Below are 15,824 nucleotides of genomic sequence, written 5' to 3'. Positions count from 1 at the left end.
CAGGAACAGGCTTCTCCATAAACCGAGAGAAGAGCCACCTTGTTTCCACCCCCCGGCTAGTTCACCTGGGAGCCCTCATAGATTCCTCTCGGGGGAAGGTCTTCCTGTCTCTGGAGCATCAGGCCAGCCTCAGGGACTTAGCCAACGAAGTGCGCAGGAAACATCTGGTTCCACTGCTCCAACTGTCTCAACTGTTGGGGAAAATGGTCTCATGCTTCTCCATCATTCCGTGGGCACGGCTTCACAGCCGCTGCCTCCAGTGGTTTTTATTGCCATACCAGAAGGCCAACAGCAGTTGTTCCCTAGTGAAAGAGGTTGATTCCAGATGTGACCCAATCTCTGGACTGGTGGGTCTCCCCGGCCCTCTCACAGGGGTCCCTCTTCTGGGAATCTACACGACTCATAGTCACTACAGACGCACGTCTGACAGGATGGGGCGCTCACCTGGAGAATCAGGTGGCTAAAGGCCTCTGGTCGGACTCTGACCTTACTCACAGTATGAATTGGCTGGAGTTGAGGGCAATTCATCTGGCCCTCCTCCACTTCCAATCATCGATTCGCAACTCCCACGTGCTGATTTGAACAGACAACACGACAGCCAAAGCGCATGTCAACCTCCAAGGGGGGACGAGGGCCATATCGCTCATTGAATCTGCCTTTCGCCTAGGGACTTGGGCGGAAGCCAATCTTCTATCTCTACATGCCGAATGTCAACTTGTAAAGGATTGCCATGACTATTATCAGGTTGGCATTCGAGAGAGGATTCCACACATACCTTCAGCCAGAGTTGGATCTCATATTTCTACAACCTAGTTCCTGAATATGATCTATGACGCATCACAAGGGAGGAGATAGAGGGGTAAAGTTCAAATGCAATTAAGCGGAAGCAAGTTTTGGCTCCATAGGAGTTCATGCCAGAATGTTGATCCTAATAAATGAATGGATTTCTTTTGAACTTTGTCTTGAGGCTCGTAAATGAATTAGGTCATCTTCTGGGAACTTCACACCGAACAGATCTCAGGCACCGACAACACACAGGCAGACTGGTTGAACCGCACAACGATCGACCCTGCGGAATGGAGCCTGAATCATCGCATCTTCAGGCAGTTGTCCACCAGGTACGGGACTCCTGTACTGGATCTATTTGCAACGGGCTCCAACAAACAGCTGCCCCGGTACTTTTCTTGTTACACAACACCAGGCGCGGAAGGGATGGACACCTTAAGATGCAGGTGGCCTCACGGTCTCCTGTACGCCTTCCCTCCCTTCCCCCTGATACAGAAGATGATTTGCAAAGTGCTGGAGGAGGAGGAGGCTCATCCTAATCGCCCCTCATTGGCTGCGCCGACCCTGGTATGCGGACCTGGTCAATCTATCGGTGGGTCCACCGTGGCGCCTTCCCATGACCAACTCCCTTCTTCAGGGATCCATTCACCATCCTGACCTCCACTGGCTCTGTCTAACCGCCTGGAGGCTGAGCGGGCAGCCTTGAAAGTGGCTAACCTTTCTGACAAAGTTATCCGGACCATTCAGGCTTCTCGCTGCCCATCCACCAACAGAATTTATGAATCAACATGGCAAACATTCACAACATGGTGCAGTTCTCGAGATGTCGTCGCTCTCCAGGCTTCGGTAGCCCTAGTTTTGGAGTTTTTACATCAGGGACTTGACAGAGGGCTTTCGCCTAACACCGTACAGCGGCAGGTGGTGGCTCTCTCTTCGGTTCTTTCTCTACATCGTGAGGAGCCTCTTTCCTTGCACCCTCATGTCTGTCGCTTCATCAGGGGCACGTCTAACCTCAGCCCTCCGGTCACCCATCGTTTCCCTTCGTGGGATCTTGCCAAGGTCCTTGACTTCCTCACAGAACCACCTTTTGAGCCTCTCAGATCGACCTCATTACAACACCTTACGCTGAAAATGATCTTCCTGGTTGCTGTCACATCGGTGCGGTGGGTTTCGGATTTCCATCGGTCTCAAGACCTGACTCTTCTGAATTTCTGTCCCAACCCTACTCACAGGCTCGAATGCAAGTGGCACACGCTGCATGTGCGTCGTGCCCTCAAGATCTATATTACGGCCAATTTCAGACACACTGAGGTTCTTTTCATCTCTTTCCATCCCACCAATAAGGGCCTTAAAGCTTCTTCATCAATAGTAGGACGTTGCTTCAGATCTGCCATCTCAAGGGCTTACCTAACTCATCACCTCACTCCTCCGACCAACATCATGGCACATTCAACGCGCAGTCCGGCTACTTCAGTGGCATGGACTACACAAGCCTCGGTAGAGGAAATCTGCAGAGCAGCCACTTGGACTACTCCGACCCCTTTTATCCGTCACTACTGGGTGGATAGATACGCTTCAGCATATGCTTTCGGAAGGTGGATACTTCAACAAGTGCTTCCTTCTTCTGACTCCTAGGCCAGTCACATGCCCACCCGGAGACAAGCCTAGCTTTGGTACGTCCCATGCATGGCTGCTGTCTCCATGAACTGTGGAGAATGGGGCGTTGGTTCTTACTTGATACGCCCCTTCTCTGGGCAGGTGGAGACAGCAGCCATCCCCACCCTTTCTCTGTGCAGGCCTAGTTCGCAGAGGTGCAGTACTATGGTGATCTGGAGAAATGAATTTCGAGAGCACAGCAGTCTACTTATGTCATTCGTCAAAGAAGCGGGAGGACTCTCCTCAGAGGCTACGACGTCAAATCAGTGGACCCAGTCCTATTGGCTACTGGCTGAGTTAACCCATGCATGGCTGCTGTCTCCACCTGCCCAGAGAAGGGGCGTATCAGGTAAGAACCAACACCCCATTTCCCATTGTTTTGGACGATTATGTGAAATGATTAGGATAATTTTATTTATAGCACTCTTTGAATAAGTTGAAATATTATTGAAACTGAATAAATAAAATATTGCATATCTGAAAAGGATAGATTAATAGAGTATAATCAATGACAGAGTTGGGAAACCTATAATTATGTAAATCAGCCAGATCATTGTAATATACTAAACTAATGATTTCCTTTTCAGGAAGATGCTCAGGAGGAATTTGGCTGGAAATTGGTTCATGGTGACATATTTAGACCCCCACGAAAAGGAATGCTGCTTTCTGTCTTTCTGGGTTCTGGAACTCAGATTTTAATTATGACATTTGTTACATTATGTAAGTGCAATATGAATACTGTTAAAATGCAGGTTCATTTTCAAAGTTTGAATTCTTTAAGTAAGATTTCAAGAATGCTCTGTGTTCTTAAGCTCTTTTTTTCTCCTGGAAAGTAAAAGTTTTCTACTATCGCCCTTCCACTAATTTTAAAAACAACTACATTTAGAACTGTAAAAAAAAAAAATCATGCCATCTTTTGTCCCAAATTATTGCTTTCAACCAATTTGCAAAGCTAGCAACCTCTTTTAGTGCTAAGGATTACTAGTAACATTCCTTGTGCTCTGAAAGATCTGGCAGAAGTGGGGGGTGCTTCCATATATTTGCTAATATCTAGAAACCAACTCTTTTTGTCTCTTATTCCTGAATTTTATACAGTTCAGCTAATCATTGTGAGAATGTAAGAAAACACTGTAACCTTTTTAAATATTTAACTTGCGTGCCACCCATCTTGCCTTTTTTTCTTTGCCACTTCTCCTCCCTTTTTTTTCTTGATATGTATTCTGAGCTGTAGTCACGTAAGCAATGTTTCTTAACATGGACGTCTTTTAAATTTATGGACTTCAATTCCCAGAATTCTCAGCCAGGTAATTGCCAGGGTTAAAAAAAAAACCATCCACTGTTTTATGGACTGATTATCTTTCTGGGAAGTTTTTAGCTATAGGTCTGGAAAAAAAATACTGTTTTACTAATTACTTGTAGCCATTCTGCCCAGTAGATGTAGTTCAGGAAATTGGACAGAGCATTTTCATTTTAATCATCTCTCAAATGTGTGTCTACTTTCAACAGTCTTTGCTTGTCTGGGATTTTTATCCCCTGCAAATCGAGGAGCATTAATGACTTGTGCCGTGGTCTTGTGGGTGCTTCTTGGAACTCCGGCAGGTTATGTGGCTGCCAGGTTCTACAAATGTAAGTTTAAAACTTTATTTAATCTGACAGCACTTAAAATCATTAGTGTAAATTATCATCACAGCAGCAGCATTTTCTTCTCTAATGTTTGCCTTCTGGCAAGATGGAGAAATGTTTAAGACTGAAGGCTGTATGCCAGTTTACATCGTTCTTCTAGCAAACTTTCAGGTTGGCTGGGTTATTTTGTAGAAATTCTCTGTCAGTTGTTCTCATTTTGATGTATTTGAAAGGAAGGGAAAGCTGTGGAAACTGACCACTCTTAGGTATGAAAATGAAGCTGTTGATGGCTTTTGAAGTTGCACTATGTTTGACATGTGATGGTTACATTGTTCTGTTGTTTTCTTTAGTATGGTGTCACTTGAAAGGAAGCGAAATACCATATTCACTTTATACTTTATGACACTTTGATCAGTGATTGTTTTTATTTTAATAGATATGCTGTGGAGAGAGTACATTGTGTCCATATGTGTTTGTAAGCCATTTTATTGAAAACAGTTTAGACTGAACTACACTATCCACAAATAAAAAATTAAGAGCCATGTAAATTATTTATTCATTCATTCATTCAATTTCTATAGCTGTTCAACTCAACCAAGTGACTTTAAGTGGCTTACAATTCTAAAATTCTAAAGCAACATAAAATAAATAAATGCACACAGCAGCTATGATGATTAACTAGCTAATAGAAATAAAGTTTCATCATTTAAAGTAGAAATATTAAACACTGTATGTAATGTTGAAATTTTCTTCTTTCTCTTTCTTGCTATGTTATTAAGGTGGACTTTAAAATGTAATTTTCTCTGGCAAGTAAATTAACCTTTTGAATTACTAAATTTGGAGAATAGGAGAAGAAAATGATTCTTTCCTTAAAGTCAGAATAATTCAATTTTTGCCTAACGTATTCAGATGTGTTTGAATATACCTCCACACTACATTTAACTGGTATTCTCCTTGTTGCCTTAATTTTTGTACAGCTTTTGGGGGAGAGAAATGGAAGACAAACGTTCTCCTAACAGCTTTCCTTTGCCCTGGGTAAGCAAATTCCTATGATTAATGTTAAATTATACACAAAATAATTAAGCTCACCTTAAATGTGTAAGTTCTCAATAGCATAAACAATATATCTGCATATCATAATACACCAGAGCTGTATATAATTTTTCTTTCTTTCTTTTTTAAAGCCTTGTTAAAGTCTTGATTAATAATACCAACCTGGAGAAATACTTTGTAAGACAATCCTGCTCCTTGTTCTACTCCTTAGGCTGCTTTTCAGATCTCAGGATAGTTGGCCTTATGTGTTGTCATACACTATACAGCTCCTGTATTCCATATTTTGGCTTAATCACAGCAAGCAGTTGTCCCCTGAAGTGCAGAGATGACAGACAGACATTTGAAGCTATTTAGCTGAAATGTCAACTCCTGCTGGAGTTCAGTTCTATTCCATTAAGAGAAGTAGACTTTCTTGACCTATTTGCCTGATCTGTTCTGCCTGTGAATGTTGCTTAACGTTACATTAGACAAACTGTAATGTGATTTCAGTAACATAGAACTTCATCAGCTTTAAAATCTTCTCTCTTTTAGCATTGTGTTTGCAGATTTCTTCATCATGAATCTCATTCTTTGGGGAGAAGGGTCCTCAGCCGCCATCCCATTTGGCACTTTGGTTGCTGTTCTGGCCCTTTGGTTTTGCATATCAGTACCATTGACTTTCATTGGGGCCTACTTTGGTTTTACAAAGAATGTAAGTGGCTTCACACCAATACACTTTGTATCTTTGCAAAATAAGTGCTGAGCCTCAACTCTCAAGAAAATGTTGTCTCTAAATGAAATGCTTTGAGTGTGTGTGTGTGTATATTCAATTACACTATGTAAAAATAAAAAATAAAATTTTGATCATTACCTTTAAAGATAAATTATCTTACGATGTGGTGCAGGGTTTCTTCGGGAGTGAGATTGGCGGCATAAAAATTAATAAAATTAATAAATCTAAAGCATGATCAGATTTCTGTGACATATACTTAGATTTCACTTGACAAGGCTATTTTGAACATGACAGATTTTATTACATAAATTGTGTGGGAATTCTGGTTTCAATTTCTATTTATTGTACTTTGAATGTACAATTGTAAGTAGCTTTTAAGCAGATCTTTCTCAACCTTAGCGACTTGAAAATGTATAGATTTCAACTTCCAGAATTCCCCAGCCAATATACTGATTGGAGATTTCTGGAAGTTGAAGTCCACATATCTTCAAGCTGTTGAGGCTAAGAAACATTGCTTTAGATTGTATGAAATACAGCTGAAATTACTGAGAACCAATTCCTTCTCTCCTTTTTTAATGCCTCTAAAGGCCATAGAACATCCAGTCCGTACGAATCAGATTCCTCGCCAGATTCCAGAACAATCATTTTATACAAAACCACTTCCCGGGATTGTTATGGGAGGCATTCTGCCCTTTGGATGCATCTTCATACAACTTTTTTTCATTCTTAATAGCATATGGTGAGTTTTGAATACATTGCAATGCATAACTATCTGTTTGTTTGTTTTAGGTTTGCACCTATCTCTTGCATTTTTCTGTCCTTTTGTCATGCCCTCAGAACAGTTTCCTGATGGGCAAAGAAAAGTGTTGTGAACATGTTACTCAGACAGATATGTTTGCTATATGATAGTTTGAAGGACTGATTCATAAAAAAGACCCTGCAGATCCTGAGTGTTACAATAACCCTGGTTCCCAGTGGCTCCAATGTTCTGATGTGATGCAAATCTAACTTATCCGAGTGTCTTTATATTTGTGTATTTTAAAATCCGTAGACAACTTTGACTTAATTTACCAATCAGTGTCATTTTAATGGATGCAGATAATTAGAGCAGTGGTAGATGATCTTCCTTAGAACCAGATAAATGATGCTTGTTCCTTGTATTTGCAGTGACATTGTAGGAATTAATATAAACTGCTTTTCTTACTAATTGCTCATCAGTTATGGTCTTAGTCAGAACCATCATCAAAGGACCAAGTGCTATCAGAGCCGTGGTGACACAGTGGTTAGAATGCAGTACTGCAGGTTACTTCTGGCTGCCGGCTGCCAGCAGTTCGATTCTCACTGGTTCAAGGTTGACTTATCCCTCTGAGGTCGGTAAAATGAGGACCCAGTGAAGCAGCATATCAGCCTAAGTGCTATTGCTATCGCTATTAACATTTGATGAATGTTGATATGTTTAACTATACACATACCCCAAAACAATGCAGGTTACTTTATTAAAACAGTATAGAACTTATACTAAGACTTTAAGTTCTCTGCAGGGTGATGTTCTTCTAAACAGAAAAAGAAAGAAATTTGTGTCTTTGAGTCTTTGTCCAGTAACTGCTTACACAAGTTTTTTGGAGGAAATGATTTGCCATTGTTTGCTTCCAGGTGAAAGAGTGTGTCTGACCTAAAGCTACACAACTGCTTTTTGCCTAGAGTAGGATTAGACCTCACGATTCCCAGTTTCTGGTCCAGTTTAACCATGAAATAGTTACAGACAATGATCATGGGAAATATTCTTCCAGTCAGAATCCCTAGACCAGTAAACTGCAAGTCAGTTTCAAAGAGTGCAGGAACAACCTGTTGAAATGATTTTCACCCAACAGAAGGTGTCCATAAAATATCTATATGGCTATAACTAACATCAGTCCCCACCCCTTGTTGCATAATATCATGATGTAACAATGTTCTAATCAGTTTAAAATAATAATGGATGTGATTATAACTTTGACCATACAGGGAAATAAGTGAACCAGTTTGACAAACAGAACTTGTTGACGCAACGTAGATCCTGGAATGTTTCACACCCACAAGAAAGAAAAAATATGGCATAAAACAAAAAGTTACTGTTAACTGGATAAAAATATCATTTAGCATGTAAATCTAATACAGCAAAGCATGATTAAAAGTCCAAGCTTTGCTAATGGAAACTGAGGAAAATGGCAAAGATCGCAAGCAGAAAGAGGGTGTGCACCTTCACCATAAGAATACATGGCTACTCTTTGTGAGGCCTGTATACCTTAATAGTTAGGCTTGTGGGTTGCTAGCCACAAGGGATAAAGGAAAAACTATACTTCAACAAGACCACTTAATCAGCATAGCCCCAAAAGAACAAAGAAAGCAAACACAAGACACTAGAAACAAGAATTGAGTCTATAGAATCAAATGTGGTGATAATATTGTACAAAAAACAACAACGAAGGCAAGTCATCTAAGGAACTCAGTACAAAGCAAAGTGAAAGCTATAGCAGACTAAAAAACAACCAGATCACCTGGATGAAACACCTGTTATCTCATCAGGAGAGGCCAAAAGCTGAGTCGCATTTATCAGGAAGTTCAGATCTCAAAGACCAAGAGCTTGCTTGCCACAGTATGAATCCTATTTAATTTAAACTTCTGTTTTCCAGGTCTCATCAGATGTACTACATGTTTGGCTTCTTGTTTCTCGTGTTCATTATTTTGGTTATTACATGTTCCGAGGCTACTATTCTACTTTGCTATTTCCATTTATGTGCAGAGGTAAGCTTCACAAATAGGTTGTCACAAGGTAATCGATGTTTTGCTGTGTTAATTAAAATAACAAGATCAGAAAAGAGGATGCATTTTCTACTGACTGTCTCCCAGAGGGAGAGTTTAAAGGCTTACCATAGGGACAGTGTTGTGGGGCTAGAAAAAATTAAGAACATGAGATGGGAGAAGGAAAAAATATTGCCCAAGTACGAAGAAGTTTGCTCTTAGCAGCTGGGAATAGTATCTGCAGAATGAATGCTTAATCATTGAACTTGAATGCTATGTTCCACAGATATAAAAGAATACCATATTTTTCAGAGTATAAGATGTATCGGAGTATAAGACGCACCAAGATTTTGAAGAGGCAAATTAAAAAAAAAGTTTTTGCACTCTGCAGACCTCCCAAAAATGGCCCGTTTTTTTTTTTGTTTTTGTTTTTTTGAGAAAATGGGCCCGGGTTTTTTTGCGAAAACGGGCCTGTTTTTTCTCAAAAAAGGGCATGCATAGCCTTTAGGAGGCTTATAGAGTGTTGGGGGGGGGGGATGAGCAAAAAATGGCCCATTTTCTGCTCATTTCTGCCCTCCCCAGCCCCCAAGAGAACTCTGGAAGCCGCTTAAAGGCTATGCACGGCCATTTTGGTGAAGGGGCCGGGGTTTCGGGAGGCCAAAAATGCTGTATTCAATGTGTAAGATGCATCCAGATTTTCACCCTCTTTTTTGAGGGAAAAAGATCCGTCTTTGTTCAAACACCCTAAACTAGATTTTACTATGACTTGGTGAGATTAATACAATCTGGTTTGCACATAACACTAAAACACATATCAAGCCAGAAACAAACCACATTAGATTTGATTTGTAAACCAGACTTAGATTTGTATGTGAGCCATACCTTTTATGATCTTACTAGAACAGAAGAACAGAGAATCAGAAATTGTCCGTCATAGTTGAAACTGTTTAATAAATAACATCCAAGATACATTTTGTTTTGTTTTGCCAATTAAACCAAAAGCCCCAAGTACAGATTTGCAAATATTATATAGAAGAGGATATATTCTCAATCACGGATTACATTTTCACAGGCAGGAAAAGCCTCTAACTCTGTCTTATGAACAATCTTGCTTTCATCTCTGATCAACATTCCTTCACTGTTGTATAAGTATTATAAAATGTTCACCCTTTTAACGCTACATTTAGCTATAACGGAGAACCTGTCTTTTAACAGGATAATTACAGGTGGTGGTGTCCTCTTTAAAAGTTCTAAAGAGAGGGGTGTTCAGCATAACTTGAAATGGAATATGATGTTATAAAATAGATTTAACTGCCCCTGAGCGCTCTGTATTTTTAGAAGCCTTTCTAACATTTACACCTGTTTCTCTCTTTGTTGTAGGACTATCACTGGCAGTGGCGCTCCTTTCTTACGAGTGGTTTTACTGCTGTTTATTTTCTAATATATGCAGTGCATTACTTCTTTTCTAAGCTTCAGATTACGGGTACAGCAAGTACCATTTTGTACTTTGGCTACACCATGATAATGGTTCTGATCTTCTTCCTTTTTACAGGTAATATTGCTTGATATACAAAATGCCTGCAGAAACACTAAACTAATAACTAATTTGAAACTGAGGACGTGATGAAGCCGGACATTGTGTATCAAACATTTTTATTTCAGATTAAAGCCCTTTGTGTAATCTAGAAATTTTGCATATGTGTCCTGTGGATCACGTCTTCTGAAATCAGGCCAGGGATAAATTAGTATTTATGCTTTAAGTTTAGGTTCTCAAGATTTTTAATTTGGCTGTCAAATAGCCACTTTTCATTTTGTTCTTTTTTTACAGCCTGGGCTGCATCACACAATGCATGTAATCGCAGTCATGGTTAAAGTTGTGAAATGTTTTAAAATATAATTTTAGTTCCATAAGAAAGAACCCCTAAAAACACAGTAGCTTTATAATTTCTGTGTGGGAATGGTTCTTCAAATCTCCTGCAATACAGGTAGTCCTTGAATGACGACCCCAGTTGAGCCCCACATTTCTGTTGCTAAGCAAAACATTTGTTAAGTGATCCCCCCCCCATTTTACAACCTTTCTTGCAACAGTTGTTAAGTAAATCACTGCAGTTGTTAAGTTACTAATACAGTTAAGTGAATCTGGCTTCCCCAATGACTTTGCTTAAAAGAAAGTTGTAAAAGAGGACCACATGACCCCAGGATATTGCAACCGTCATAAATGAGTCAGTTGCCAAGTGTCCAGATTTTGATCACGTGACCATCGGGCGGCTACAAAGGTCATAAGTGTGAAAAATTGTCATAAGTCCCTTTTTTCAGTGCTGTTGTAACTTTGAACAGTCACTAAATGAATTGTTGTATGTTGAGGACTACCTGTAGTGCTAGGATCTTTTTTGTAGTCAATATGCTTTGTTGGATTTGCTTTTGCACTGTATTGTATCTGCTCTGTTAGTTGTTATGTGCAGGCAAGCTAGTTGGACAATTCTTGAAAGGTAAGTTAATGCCATCGCTTTGACTTGGTAAATGTAGATTCTTTTTGTCTTACAATGCAGCAGACTCCCAAACTTTATTTTTAGAATTATGAATGCTTGAAAGTAAATTGATCATATGCCCTGTGTTTAGAGACATATTGCTTTACAAAACACATTATTAAAATTTTTGTCAGGCAAATGTAATAATACTTAGAAGTATAAAAGAAGGTGTGTAATTAATGCATACAGCTGCTGCTACCACAACTACTATACTTACAAGTGAATAAAAAATGTTCAATTAGCGTACGAGGCTAATTTGACTCTCCTAAAAGGGAAAAAAAATCTTTTTTTCAGATTTTATGTTGAGCCTTTGTTAAGGGTATCCGTAAGATATGGTAAAATAAAGTCAAGATGGCATTATGGCAATGTGATTGAAGCTTTGCCCGTTTTCTGTGGGTGATGCACATAAAAAAGGGCCCAAGTTTTGATTACATTATGGGTTGCTTTTTGCCTCTTGCCGTTTTTGAGTACACCTGTGGAGACACCTTTGCTTTTGTACCACAAAAGACTTGGCAACAGTGAATCTTTTGCTAATTCACCATATTGAATTAAATACCAATCATATATTGGATTTTTTTGTTCCCACAACCCACCTGCATTGTTCATGAGGGGAAAAAAAGGTTGTACATGAAAAAGCACATCATAAATTTCACGAGGCTAAAACGAAACATCCGAGGATATTCGGTCCTAGAGGCATTTAAGTTCCTGTCAAGTTGATATAAAAGCCAAACCAAGGACCTCCTAATTGCTGTATCCAAATGATTATATTGCTGCTTACTCATCTGTTTAAAATGGTCAGCCTCAAGAAGGGTTTTGATGGTGCCCTGCTGTCACAGCAGTAGAGCACATGCTTGGGGCATTTGCTTCTCATATGGCATTCTGGGTCATTGATCTGACACAGCAAGCAAGTTGCTGGAAGCTACGCGACAAATCCAATTCACAGCTAGGTCCACCACTGTGTCTTTGACATAGTAAATGAATCTGTTCAACATCAGTGGCTGAGATAATATGGGAAAAAAATATCAATGCGATATCATTCAGTTTTTGCTGAAATATTTACAATGCGTAAAAACTATTGTGAATTTTCAAACCCTCCAAACTGCCATTAAACGTACATGACACACGAGGCTATTTGGGAACAAAAGGGAATGGTGCTTGTCCTTAATCTATTATTCTGAAATTAGTAATTTACTCATTGCTTTCTGCTATATGAAGCAGGAACTTTAGAATTTCTGCATATTCTGCAAAGGAGATCTGAAATGCACAGAAATGCATATTGGCAGCTTTTAAGTATTGAGCAGCTTGTATTTCAAAGAGTTGTCTGTATCCTTTAAATCAGTAGTTTACACGAGGAGCTGGTTATTTTTTCAACCATGAACAGCTATCAAATGTTGTTTCGCTCGATAATAGCTTTCTGTTTCAAGAACTGGTCAGTGATATGCGTAGTAGAGTAGATTTAAAATCAGCCAAAACTTGTGAAGTCAAGAACCAAACCATGCAAAGAATCAGCAATTTTTTAAAAAGCCAGGACCATCTCTTTGCCTCTTTATCTTTTCCACATCTCATTTTCTCTGCAGAGGTGATTTTATTTCATTAGGGTTTTTGACTGACTTAGGTTTCTGCTTCCAGGGATGAAATGGTGCTATTTTTGTATTTTATGTTTTTTTCAGGCAAGCTGACTCTTAAGCAACCACCTTTTTGAGTATTTGGGCTAGCTTTTCTGTGCTGCCTTATCAATTTTACAGAATTTTGCAACAGCAGCATAAATTTTCTTTTATTTTTTTGATTATATGATCAAACCAGTTTCTTCCCAAAAGTCAATGAGTGTAGATACTTTAAGAAAGTAATCAAGGACACATTGGATGCAAGTGCCTGTAAGTTTAGGAGATCTTAATTCTGAAGAAATAGGAATAGGTTGACACTTTGGGGTGTGGTTACAACAAATATACATTGCACTTTCCAACTTCAAAAGTTAAAATGTAAGAAGGCTATTTAGGGTTAGGTCTAGTAAAGATAAATCAGAACCCGAGGATAAAACTGCCAAGTTACAAGAATATTTACAGAAGAAAGTATGATGCTTCTAACAGGATTACAGATGCAATTTAATATTTCAGGCTATGAATAATAACATGAAAAGCTGCCTATAGCTTTTTTTTTTAAAAAAACTTTTTTTTCCCTCTTGTTCTGTAAAATGAATTTTTTTTAAAAAAAGAGTGGAAAAAGGATTGCTATTATGTTTAGGGCTGTCAAACTCCTGGCCAGAAGGCTGGATGCATAATGCGCTGGTCACGCCCATGCCTGGTTTAGTGAAGGGGATAAAAGCCCCGATATGTCATGTGACGCCGCCATGATGACTTGAGTTTGACACCCCTGCAGAAGAATGTATGGAAGGCTGAGGGTAGATATTAGGTTTTCTAATCTATACATGCACCACACAGAAAAATAAAAAAGTCATTAATGCAGATTCCTAGCTGAATGGTTTTTTTCCCCCAAAGCAAAAAATCCCTGTGCTAGTCTTCCTCCAGATGTGGGGGAGGTTTAACTTTAATGAGAGATGGTCTGCACCAGGGCAGTCTTGCTCCAAAGAACTTCCTCTCAAAGGAAATGCAGACAGAGCTCAGCCCCTATATGGCAAGCAAGCTGCTTTGACACTGTGCTGATATAATGTGGCTCTAAATGTAAATTCCTGAAAAAGTAATCACCATGTACTGTAAGAGAGAAAGCATTAAAATAGATACACTAATGTGCAAAATTATATTTTTCATGAACTATTTTATTAGTATAAGACAACCAGGTATGAATATTGATGCAGTTTTGTGTTTATTTGTAGGAACAATTGGATTTTTCGCTTGCTTTTGGTTTGTGACCAAGATATACAGTGTGGTAAAAGTTGACTGAAGATACTCAATGCAGAAACTATCAACCTAATTTAAGTACATGATTTTGGAAAAGAATGTAAGCTTTATCGAAAGTGCTGACTTAGTACTTTCTGAATGATACAGAATATACATTTTCTCTCATTCAGATATTTGTATTGTAATTTTGCAATCTGGTTTCACTTCGTATTCTTAATGAAGACTGAATATAAATGTATGCATTTGTAAATATTGTTATATTGGGACTTTTAAATTCTAATGACCGGGTTATAAGTACTGCTTTGCAGGATTTAATAATTCTTCTGAAAGAATAGTTGTAAATAAAGTTTTCTAGGTTTGCTGAGTGGGATTGATTATTTTTTCAAAGTAAAGAACTTATTTCTATCATGATTCTGAAGGTTGACTCAGTGTATTGCTTATAGTTTGAATGTTTTTGTTTTGTATGAAGCCATGGCCATAAATCTATCTAACCCTCTACCCACCCCCCACCCCACCCCGGTGATTCTGTTTGGTTCTAGTGGTTTGGCTTTGAGATTGTGCCTCTGCCTCCTAAATTCTGCAACCTAAACAATTCATAATAAATGAGCTACGTTCAGTTGATTATTACCCATTATAAATAAATGCATAAAATCCTGTAAATAGAAATATATTGATAAGTTTTAAATATGTAGATTGGGTTATGTTTTTTGAGTAAATCATGCTAAATAAATGTAATATTAATGCACTACTTAAAAATAACATTTCATAACTATACCATAGTGTCTCTCTTAATCCACTACAGAACTAAATTAAGAGACTGGATAATATGATGAAAAAATCTGCATAAATAGAAACAAGATGTATTACCAATTGTGTTCCCTGCAGATTTTAATGATACATATTATGCAGAATGGACTACAGTTTTGGTTTTTTTTTTAAAAAAATAGAACTATTTGCTTCAATGAAAGAAGCAAATTTGTTAGATGAATTAAAATTAATCCACTTGCATATCTGAAAATTGCAGCGGAAACATGTTTACTGTGTTGAGTTGTCTAAATTGAGCAATTTACCTGTTAATAATCTCTGCATGTTTTCTGGATGAGCACACCTGTTGCCACGTAATTGCATGTTTCAACAGATCACCCTAAGTTTTTTTTCCTAGTATTTCTAAAAGGTATAAACTGATGTGTGAATATTAAAATCCAATAAAATATCGTTTGTTAATAATCTGAATTTTTAATTTGGTAAACTTCCATTTACACAAATGTTCAATCCAGAATACCTTATAGATGATTTTAAAAAGCCATGCCAATATTCCTCGAATTTTTTTAACAGCCAGTCTAAATATTTGCTAAATAGTTATTATTGTAGCTTGGGTCCTCTTTTAGTGAAATTATATTTGTGTAGTTACACCAGGGCTGGATGTTGGTTTAGCTGCTATAAAAGTGAAGCAGCATCCTTGATTAAGAATGGTAGCATAAAGTATCTGGCTTAAAGAATAATTTCCTTTAATATATTCAAATTTGCATGTCAGGTTTCCTTGGGAGTCAGAGAGTAATTTTAAATAGAAGACTCCTCTGGCAGAATAGACTTCTTGACTACAGGTAGTCCTTGACTTACAATAGTTCATTCAGTGACCATTCAAAGTTACAACAGCATTGAAAAAAGTGACTTATGATTATAACTGTTGCAGCATCCCCATGATCACCTGATCAAAATACACATGCTTGACCATTGACTCACATTTATGACGGGTGCAGTGTCCCTGGTCATATGATCACCTTTTGTGACCTGACAAACAAAGTCAATAAGGAAGCCAGATTCACTTGT

At 38.5% G+C, this 15,824-nt stretch overlaps 1 protein-coding gene across 1 annotated transcript in view; it reads left to right on the top strand.

Annotated features, from left to right (window-relative positions):
* TM9SF2 (transmembrane 9 superfamily member 2) overlaps positions 1–15,221 on the top strand; it is a 38,334-nt gene extending 23,113 nt beyond the window's left edge. Inside the window, exons 10-17 of the mRNA XM_081947301.1 lie at positions 3,030–3,162; positions 3,949–4,068; positions 5,043–5,100; positions 5,650–5,809; positions 6,418–6,569; positions 8,503–8,614; positions 9,992–10,163; positions 13,970–15,221. Coding sequence (XP_081803427.1) covers positions 3,030–3,162; positions 3,949–4,068; positions 5,043–5,100; positions 5,650–5,809; positions 6,418–6,569; positions 8,503–8,614; positions 9,992–10,163; positions 13,970–14,037 — 975 coding nt within the window. The 3' untranslated portion in view covers positions 14,038–15,221. The remainder of the gene's footprint in view (positions 1–3,029; positions 3,163–3,948; positions 4,069–5,042; positions 5,101–5,649; positions 5,810–6,417; positions 6,570–8,502; positions 8,615–9,991; positions 10,164–13,969) is intronic.
* The last annotated feature ends 603 nt before the right edge of the window (positions 15,222–15,824 follow it).

The sequence above is a fragment of the Natrix helvetica genome (genome assembly GCF_964273705.1).
Source record: "Natrix helvetica genome assembly, chromosome: 3".
In the NCBI taxonomy this organism is placed as follows: Eukaryota; Metazoa; Chordata; class Lepidosauria; order Squamata; family Natricidae; genus Natrix; species Natrix helvetica.
Note: the sequence above shows the minus strand (reverse complement) of the source record. Positions and strands in the feature narration are given on the sequence as shown.